Source organism: Otolemur garnettii, unplaced genomic scaffold (genome assembly GCF_000181295.1).
Source record: "Otolemur garnettii isolate 467f Iridium unplaced genomic scaffold, OtoGar3 scaffold00018, whole genome shotgun sequence".
Lineage (NCBI taxonomy): Eukaryota > Metazoa > Chordata > Mammalia > Primates > Galagidae > Otolemur > Otolemur garnettii.
Genome location: NW_003852413.1, coordinates 14284913 through 14294976, shown reverse-complemented (window position 1 = coordinate 14294976; position 10064 = coordinate 14284913). Strand labels below are relative to the sequence as shown.

At 49.6% G+C, this 10064-nt stretch overlaps 1 protein-coding gene across 1 annotated transcript in view; it reads right to left on the bottom strand.

Moving 5' to 3' along the window:
• The window catches only part of CACNG1 (calcium voltage-gated channel auxiliary subunit gamma 1), an 11077-nt gene extending 1883 nt beyond the window's left edge, over positions 1-9194 (bottom strand). Inside the window, exons 1-2 of the mRNA XM_003786189.1 lie at positions 8857-9194; positions 417-491 (exon numbers count right to left, since the gene is read on the bottom strand). Coding sequence (XP_003786237.1) covers positions 417-491; positions 8857-9085 — 304 coding nt within the window. The 5' untranslated portion in view covers positions 9086-9194. The remainder of the gene's footprint in view (positions 1-416; positions 492-8856) is intronic.
• Between the last annotated feature and the right edge of the window lie 870 nt (positions 9195-10064).

Below are 10064 nucleotides of genomic sequence, written 5' to 3'. Positions count from 1 at the left end.
GGTTGCAGCCATCATTGTTGTTTGGCGGGTCCGGGCTGGGGACTCGAACCCGCCACCTTAGGTGTACGTGGCTGGCGCCTTAGCCGGTTGAGCTATAGGCGCTGAGCCCCCTTTTTTTCTTTAGACAGAGTATCCCTATGTTGCCCTAGGTAGAGTGCTGTGGCATCATAGCTCACAGCAACCTCAGACTCCTGGGCTTAAGTGATTCTCTTGCCTCAGCCTCCCAAATAGTGGGGACTATAGGCGCCCGCCACAACACCCGGCTCTTTTTTGTCGTTGCAGTTGTCGTTGTTTTAGCAGGCCTGGGCCGGGTTTGAGCCTTGGTGTATGTGGCCAGTGCCCTACCCACTGAGCTACGGGTGATGCCCAATATGAACCCCTTTTTGTCCCACACCCCCCTTTCCATCCTGGCTCACCCTTCTGAGTGGTGAATTCGAAGATCTCTGAGCTCTCTCCTGGGTTGAAATGCCTGAAGTAGGAACAGTTCTTCTCTGCAAAGGAGGAGATAGCCCGTGAGTCTAGAGAAGGGGCCTGTAGGTGGGACCAAGGCTGGGTGTGGAGGGAGCAATACCATCCTGGGCATGCAGGGGCTCTGGCTGGCTCTCTTCTCCCCAAATCCTAAATCTGGACGGAAATGTCTCTCTTTGACTGCTAGCACACCTCGATGGGATAACGGAGTTGCTGAAGAGGCCGGGAGACCTTCAGGGAGCTGAGGCTAGAAGAATCTATGGGGTTCTGAGCTCCATACCTGAGGCCCAGGCTCTGGTCATTTTTCAGGCTGGGCAGGGTGTGTGACTGACAAAAGGCCAAACAGTGTTTCTCAGTGGGCCTGATTCTGTCCCTCGGGGGACACAGGGCAATGCTTGGAGACATTGTGGTGGCAAGAGGTATGCCCCTGGCCTCTGGAAGGTGGAGGCCAGGGACGCTGCTGAACACCTTACAACAGGGATGACAGACCTCCCGACCCCCAACATATAATTAGCCAACCCAGAATGTCAAGAGTGCCAAGGCTGAGAAACCCTGGATCAACCTAAAATCCAGGGCTGTGTATTTTTGTTGTTGTTGCAGTTTTCGGCTGGGGCTGGGTTTGAACCCACCACCTCTGGCATATGGGGCTGGTGCCCTACTTCTTTGAGCCACAGGCACTGCCCAAGGCTGGTTTTTTTTTTTTTTTTATCAGAATCCAGACCCACCTGGATTCACTGGGGGAATCTGGGCAGCAGTTTTTTCTGATGCTCAGGCAAGCTGGAAACCCCTGTTCCAGGCCCCTAAAATGCCCTACAGAGGACTTTTCTGAGTGACTGGCTAGATGGGCTGAGGGGCAGGCAGGACCTCCATGTGAGGGCTGATGGCACCATCTCACCCTGTCATCAGGCCCTCTGTATCTGTGGTTGTAGAGGCAGCCCAGACAAGACCTCCTTGGGAAGCTACTTGGCCTCCTTGATGGTCACAAAAGCCACAGAAGGAGTGTGGCCAATTAGACCTAAAAATAGGATCTGATGACGGGCAGCACCTGTGGCTCACTGGGTAGGGCGCTGGCCCCATATACCGAGGGTGGCAGGTTCAAACCCAGCCCCGGCCGAACTGCAACAAAAGATAGCTGGGCATTGTGGCAGGTGCCTGTAGTCCCAGCTACTCGAGAGGCTGAAGGAAGAGAATTGCCTAAACCCAGGAGTTAGAGGTTGCTGTGAGCTGTGTGACACCATGGCACTCTACCCAAGGTGATAAAGTGAGACTCTGTCTCTATAAATAAATAAATAAGTAAATAAAAGAAATAAACAAGAAACAGGATCTAATGGCTGTAGGGCAAGGCCTGAGCACAAAGAAATTCATGCTGATTTAAAAATACAATGTTGCTTCCAAACTAGATAGACAGACTGTAAAATCAAAGCTTGGTCTTATTGCTTATTGAATGTAGCTTAATAGTCTTTATTTCTGATTTAGAAAGTAGATGGGTGGGTTTTATAATACTCTGTTTCTTGAACAAACTGAATTAGGTTGCTTTTTATTTACGTGAGGCCCTTCATTGATTTCTTTTACCTGTGGGCTCATGGTCCTCGATAGAAAAACACGTCCTCCTCTAGTTTAGATGGTGTCTAGTTTGTGAATCCATTTCTTTCCCCTCAAGGCTACATTTGCATGATCAAAAGGCATTTGATGCCTAATTTCTTCTGGAAAAGCACGAGAGGTGCCAAAGCCATCACTCTCATCAGGGTGAAGGCTTCCTTCTGTCTGACTTAAATCATCTATGTGCCACTTACTCCTGTGGTTTCCTACAAGTCTCTCTCCCCCAAATGAGGATGGCTGCCTCTCTTGAGGCTGAGGAAGGAAATAACCCCTGGAGATGGGGTCTGGTTTAGCAGCAGTGAATGTTCCTCGCAGTAAACAGCCTTCTCTGCGAGCTTCTATATTTAAATCACTTTCCTTTTGAACCGAGTTACCTGGGGTGTCTGACTGCTGGTGGTGATGTCAGAATTGATGCAGCTCTATTCTCTCTCACAGTATCCGGTGCTATTTTAAAGCATAATGCAAACCTCTTCTGTTTGTTAGGTTATTAGCCATAGATCCCCTTGAGTCACTACTTCAAATTGGTCCCTGCTATGTCATAAGTCTCCACGTGTCTCCCTCTGGACAAAGGAGCGCTTCTGTTTCATTCTTTAAGGGCCAATTCCAGTTGTCAGAATTGACTGAATTCAAGTGTATTTCACGGTCAGCTGCCTCCCTGACTACTTGCAATCTGTGAGTTAAAATCTTTTCCAGAGGAGGCCCGTGAGATAAGAGGCATGGAGGGCCTTGCTGGGGCACAGCTATTTAGCCCTTCTGGGTTGCCAAGGCGACTCTTGCAGAGATATTTGGGTTGTCAGTCCCCTGCTACATGGACACCAGGCTCTGACTGGTGCTGCTGCCAGCAGCTTAGACACATAGGGGTTGGCCTGTGTTTGTAGGAGCCAGGTGTAGCTACAATGTTCCCCTTTTCTTTTCCCCTCTATTAAATGTCCCTGAATGGGGGATGGAGAGAGCACCCCATGGATGAGATTCCTTAAAAGGGCTTGGGAAGCCTCAGCTTCACTCTGGTGTGGCTGACCTGAGGCCTGGGGAAGGATGGGCAATGTTATCTCTTCTCTGGGATGGAGCAGATGAAGGAGCCCATTGTCTTCTGCCCTGAACCTGGGAGAAGCATCTATTTCAGGGCAACATGGACACCCCAAGTCTCTTCATGGTCCCTAAGGGGTAGGGGGTGCATCTGACCCCAGTCTCATCTGGGACAAATCTAGCCAGACTTCTGCCATCATTACTCAAGAAAGGCACAGGGTCCCATCAGATGGGCAGACCCCACTGGGAGCCCCTTCCCTCCCTGCCCCTGTCCCTGACCAGGAGGGTGGTATTTGGGGAACTGAGCATTGAGGACAACTTAAAAAGGAAGGACATCGGAGATGGACCCTGAGGGGTTTTGGAGGAAGGGATGGAGACAGTCCTGTACAGACCCTGTGCATAGCTGAAGCCCGCCTGCCTTTACCTCTTTGATGTTGCCTTGCCCTGGCCCCTAGTTTCCCTGACACTGGTGCAAAGCTCAGGGCCCATGGTTTTGCCTCCATGGTCGTTAGCCCCTTCACAGGTGGAAGAGGCAAGCACTTTGGATAATTCCGGGGTGACAATCTGGATGATAAGAACCCTGGGTTCCTGCAGCCTCCTTTATCTTCATAAATGGCTTATGATAATGTCAGCCCTCCTGCTTCTGGAAGACTTAGTGATCTAAAAATGATAAGTCAGTTATTCCTGAAAAAATATGGTGAACTCAGCTCTCAGGCTTGCCTGGATGGAGTAGTCTCGCAAACCAAGTATACTGGTGGAGAAAGTTACTAGCTCTTCAGAGGCGCACTGGAGAGTTACTAGCTCTTCAGAGCCACCCTGGGGAAAGTTACTAGCTCTTCACAGCCGCGCCTAGCGTGCTAATTTCAAAGAACTGGAACAGAAGCCGTATCTAGCTCCAAGCTGAACTTGAGTTAATGGGGATCTTTCTTTGGCAGCTGGATCAGATTGTAGGATTAGGGGTGCCTGTGGGTTCCCACTGAGACTGAGTCAGTGTACTGAGCACCAGTGGGTGGTGGAGACTTTTAATATGTTAAAAATAATCCGTTGGGTTTTTTTGTTTGTTTGGTTTTTTTGTTTGGTTTTGGGTAGAGTGCCATGGTGTCATCATAGCTCATAGCAACCTCATATTTTTCAGCTCAAGAGATCCTCCTGCCTCAGCCTCCAGAGTAGCTAGGACTACAGGTGCCCACCACAATATCCAGCTACTTTTTCTATTTTTGGTAGAGACAGGGTCTTGCTCTTGCTCTGGCTGGTCTCAAACTCTGGAGCTCAGGCGATCCACCTGCCTCGATCTCCCAGAGTGCTAGAATTATAGGTATGAGCTAATTTGTTCAAAACCAAGGGAATGGTGCTTTAGGGATGAGAAGAAGCTTATTTGCATTGATACCAGGATTGTCTTTAGCTTTTTGATAAAAGAAGTTCTATCAGCTCCAGACAGTGGTTTCTGGGGGCTGTGTCTCCTCCCAACCGACTAATTGAAGAATTTTATTAAATGGGCTGGAGAAGTCCTGGGACCTGACCCAGAGCTTCAAAGCAATCCTCTTCTATGGAGAGAAGTTTGATCAAGGCCTGGGCCTCCAGCATGGGCTCACAAGGGAGGTAATGGGAGCCTCTGAAATTATTAGGGTCGGGAGCTTTAGGCTCTTTCATATAGCCCCAGGCCCTGTATCAAGACTGGGAGAGAAGGTGGACTTTTAGGGATTAAGGGGACACTGGGCCGGGCTCCTGCCCTGCTCTGAAGAGGCAGAGCCTGGGCTGGGCACAGTGTCTCATGCTTGTAATTCCAGCACTTAGAGAGGGTGAAGCCTAGGAGTTTCAGGCTACAGTGAGCTTGACTACACTACTGCCGTTTAGCCTGAGCCTAAGGGCAGGGAATGATCTCTCTGGGATTCACTTGGGCTTTCAGACACAGTCTTCTGGGGAAGCCTCTACTCTGATTCATTGGAATTGACCTCAGGTATTGGTCTTGTATATGGAGGTTCTTCTGAGTCTCTTTAGGGCATAGTGGAAAAATCACACGTAGATAACTCCTGTTCTCAGTGCCTCTGAATGAGAGGCTGAATGAGATCTCGGAAAGCTTCTTTAGTTGCGTGAGGTCTTGGCCCAGCTGCACCCAAACCATGCCATGTCAAAAGCTGGACTCTGTGCTAACTTGGGTCAGAAGTTTTAGGAACTGTATTTAGGTGCACCTTTTTTTTCCTTTGAGACAGGGTCTTGCCCATGCTGGAGTGCAGTGGTGTTGTCATAGTACACTTCAACCTCAAACTCCTAGGATCAAGTGATCTTCCTACCTTAGCCTCCCAAGTAGCTGGGACTATAGGTGCATGTCACTATGCCTGGTTAATTTTTGTTTTTTTAGACATAGGATTTTGCTATGTTGCCCAGGCTAGTCTCAAACTATTGGCCTCAAGTGATCCTCCCCCCTTGTCTGGCTATCTTCACTCTTTTTTTTTGGTCTGTTCCTCAGGGCGGCTAGTCTTAATTGACCTATCTTCATGTCTACTGATTCATTCTTTTGCCGGTGCAGATATGCTAGTGAGTCCCTCTAGTGAACTTTTCATTTTAGTTACTATAATTTCCAACTTCAGAATTTCTATTTGGTCCTTTAAAAATAATTTCTGTCATTTTCTCAGTATTCTCTATTTTATGACTCAGAACCATCATTTTCATTTTTAGTTTTCTAATACATGTTTTCTTTTAGTTCTTCAGACATATATTTAAAATAGCTGATTTATAGTCTTTGTCTGGTAAGTTCAATATCTAGGTTTCCTTAGGGGTCTGTTGACTTCTTTTTCTCCCTATGTGTGGGCCATCCTATTTTAGCTCTTTGCATGCCTTGTATTTTTTTAAACAATATAATGTAATAATTCTGAAAATCAGATTCTCTTCCTTCTTGAGGGTTTTTTCCTGTTACTGTCTGTTTAGTGACTCTTCTGAATTAATTTTATAAAGTTCTTCTTTGTTACGTGTGACCACTGAAATTTCTGTTCACCTAGTTTAGTGGCCAGTTAATTACGATTTGCTAAATGCTTGGAACCGATACCCCCCAGTCTTTCCTGTGGGGCTCTGGGCACATGTTGGACCATGACTTTAACATTCAGCCAAGCAGTCTACATCTCTGCCTTAGTCTTCACTTTCTGCTTACACAGTCTGAAGGTAAGGCAGAGGCGAGAGCTTAGGGTCTTTTTAGATCCTTCCTAAGCAGTACACAGCATTGTACCTACGCATGGCCTCCTAGATTTCCAGGAATATGTTGAAGTTTTGAGAACTAGAGACATCTTATTCTCTAGCTTTTTGTTTAGCCTATTGTTTGCTCCACCTGTTTTGCACGGTCTCAGGCAGCCATGATGTTAAGCCATTGTCTCTAATTGTTTTCAACAAATGCCTGCCTGGGAAGAAAAACTATTTGCCCTGGAAGTGCTGGCTCAGATCAAATAGAGACAGCTTTGCATGGGGGACTTCCAGGGAATTACACAGTCAGGTCAAAACACTCCTCTGGGAATATGGCTTTCAAAGAGACTCAACACCTGTTCTGTCCCCTTCAGTGGCTATCAGCTCCACTGTGATTGTGAGATGTTTGTTTTCAAGGCTACCACAGAGCTAGGGAAGGGGAGATGAGGATAGAGTGAGTTAAAATACCACAAAGCTGGGGCAGTGCCAGTGGCTCAAAAGGGTAGGGTGCCGGACCCATATGCTGGAGCTGTGTGGGTTCAAGCCCAGCCTCGTCCAAAAAAAAAAATCCCACAAAGCTCACTAGCCTTCCTAAGATTTGCCCATTTTTCTTGAATAAGCACTTGCTGGATTGCTGCAATTTTCCAGAGTTCTGAAAATGTTGATTCTGACAATTTTTGCCAACATACTCATTGCTTTCACAGAGGAGAAGATTTTTTGGAAGTTCTTACTCTGTCATTTTTTTTTTTCTGATGCCATCTAAAGTTAATACATGTAAAGCACTTCCAGCAATAGTTGGCACGTAGTGCGACATTTGCATGTCGAATTGTTGTTGGTAATAATAAATGAGCAAACATGTATAAATGCTCATCCTTCCTCCAGAAAAGAGTGGTCCTAGGGAAAACAGGAAGGGCAGGTGGGGATGGACAAAGACATCCATTTGCAGAAAAAAGGAGAGGAAAAAAAGCAGGAACACACTTTAGAAGATTATTAGGGGAAAGTAGTGCTTGGTGTCACAAGCTCGGGAGGTATGATTCATGACTGACCTAGGATGAGAGGGCAAAGACAGATTCTGGTCAGACTCAGGGCCAAGCAATGCCTGCTGGTCCCCTGCTGCTGATCCAGTCATCTCTCACCAGCCTATCTCTTCCTTGTGTGGACTCTGCTCACTGCTTGCTCATTTACTCTGACTTTAAAAGGCACATGGTTCCACGGACCTATAGGGAGGACTACAACAGTACATCCCCGCACATTGTCCCAGAAGAAGCTGCTCTGCCCTGCCCTGATCTGCCCAGGGGAGTTGGCTGAATGGTGCATCTGTTTACGGGTGTGCGCACAGCGGCCGAGGGGCATGGGCGTCTGGGCTACATGATACCCTACAAGCACATGCCCACGCCTGTCAAAGCCCTGAACACCAGGACTCGGTGTTTCTAAGACAGCTGTGTATTTATGAGTCTTCAGGAGGTGAGTGAGGCTGGGGTTCCCTGGAGGAAACAGGGAAATGTGAAGCAGCAGAGAAATGGGCGGGTGGGGCTTGGGCTTGCTGCCTGACACGCAGACTGCTGGGGTTTGGGGACTCAGCTCTGGAACCCATGAAGGGCAGGTTTCAAGGAAGACCTAGTCTGATCAAAGAGGGGATAATTCTGAGAATCAGGTGGGACATCACACACACCCTGGTCTACTGCCACCTTGGAGGGACCTCTGTGAATGGTTGTTTAGGGGCATAGTGGATGACAGGGAGGAGAAGGCCAGGCCTCCCCTGCTCCAACAGGGCTCTTTCCTCTGGCACACGCCCTGCTGTGCTGAGAATGTGGAGGGCTCCCCACCTGCAGGATGGAGCCTGGTCACGCTGAGGCCGGGCACCCTTGACAAGGAGCTCACCTGCAGCTCAGGCTTTGGACACAGGCTGGGAAACTGAGAACTGTGCTTAAAGGACAGTGTGAGGAGAGGCTTTGTGACTTCGAAGGGGGCTGAGCTGAAGGAAGATGCACAGAGGACCCACCTCCTGCTTCACAGACATGCAACCCTGGGCAGCCACTGCAGACCCCCAGCCCACAGGGGCCCAGGCTGGCATCTATGCCCTGCTATCGCGACCTTGAAACTCTCAGGGATGTGGAACGAGGAACCTTGCATTTTCATATTTGGGGGCACTGAAAATTCTGTGGCCAATCCTGTCCCCCCTCCTGCCTGATTCCTGGGGAACGTACCTGCCAGCCCTGTGGGTCCTTTTAGCCTGAGGACACAGAGTCACTAGCCTGTCTGTCTGTGCAGGGGGAGAGCAGCCAGGCTGGGCCCAGAAGGGCCTGGTCTGATGGCCCACAGTTATTTTGTCAAGCTTCTTGTCCCATCTGCCCAGCTACCTGCTCTGGGTGAAAAGCCCCAAGTCTGAGCAAGACAGAAATAGCCAGAGACAAATGCCCTCCTCTTACAACCTGGCTTTAACCTCAAGCCATTCGGATCTTCCCTGGGCAGGAAGCGCTGGGTGGCTGCTCTGGGCTGAGGCAGAGAAACCTGTCTTCCTTCTCAGGGACCACTTTTCCTGGGGGACTGGGATGGGCAGGAACTTGGGAGGGGGCGGGGTGGGTACTTTACCCCCAGGCAGGGTGATGGGTCCACAGGTCTTGCTGTCATCCATGGGAATGCGCTTGGTGCAAATCCTCCAGAGGCCGAAGTGGGCCGCCTCGCAGGTGGTGTTGTGGTGCTCCATGTGGGGGCTTAGCACGGCCCAGTGGTCAGTCACCACGGCCGCCATGGCCAGCACGATGCCCACCAGGATGCAGAAGAGGGTCATGCGGACCTTTAGTGTTTTGGTCTGGGACATGGTGGTCGCCGAGGCAGTGCCTGGTGGCAGCGTCTCCTAGTGCAGGTGGCAGCCCAGCTGGGGCAGTGATAGAGGTTATTGGGCTGGGAGTGGAAGCTAAGTTTAGTGTGTCCAGCTGAGCCAGAGGGGCTGGCCTTGGGGCTGAGGGACACTGGGCTGGGCTGAGCAGCTGCCCCCTTGCGTCAGGGGCCTGAGGGAGGCTTCTATTAATTCTCGCCTCCAGGCGTGTCTCTGGGAATGGCTGCAGCTCTGGTTTCAGAGCTTTCTTCTCTTCTTGGAGCCAGAAATAATCCAGGGTGGGGCAAGGCAAGAAAGCCCTAGATGGTGACTTGAGACTTCCATGGAGTGACAGCTCAGGATTCCTGAGTTGGGAAGAGGCGAGGGGGACACCAGGCTGTGGGAATCTGTTGCTCTGGGATGAAGGAGGAAGGGCCTCACCTGGCCAGGCAGGGGACTCCAAGGAACACTGACCACACAGCCTTCCTGTCTCACCAGGGCAGGGTACCCGAGATCCTGTCTCAGGACACTCTAGGGACCCTGCCTAGGACCTCTGTAGCCCACCTCTCAGTCAAGCCTCACGCCATAACTGCCCCTAAACCGCAGGAAGATTTCAGGTGGTTGCCAGCCCCGGCCTTACCCCACCTAGAGAACATGACCTCCTTCTTAATTCTCTTTCCATCTGTGCAACTGGGTCCAGAAGAAAAGCTCTCTCTGGGGCCCGTGAGTCTTTAAGGCTCACAAACTGCCTTTTGAAACAAAGAGAGAAACAGCTCTAAGATGACAGACTTGACAGTGGTTCTGCTGTCGTTGTGCTGTTTTTAGTTCTGCCTTGCCTTACAGGTGGGTGATGATAATTCTCCAGGTGTGTTTTCATGCACACAGTCAGCATGTAAGTAAAAAAGAATGAGGAAGTTGATTTACAGGTGACAATTAGGAGGCTCATGGGTGCACAGATATAACAGAGAACATGGGACAGTTT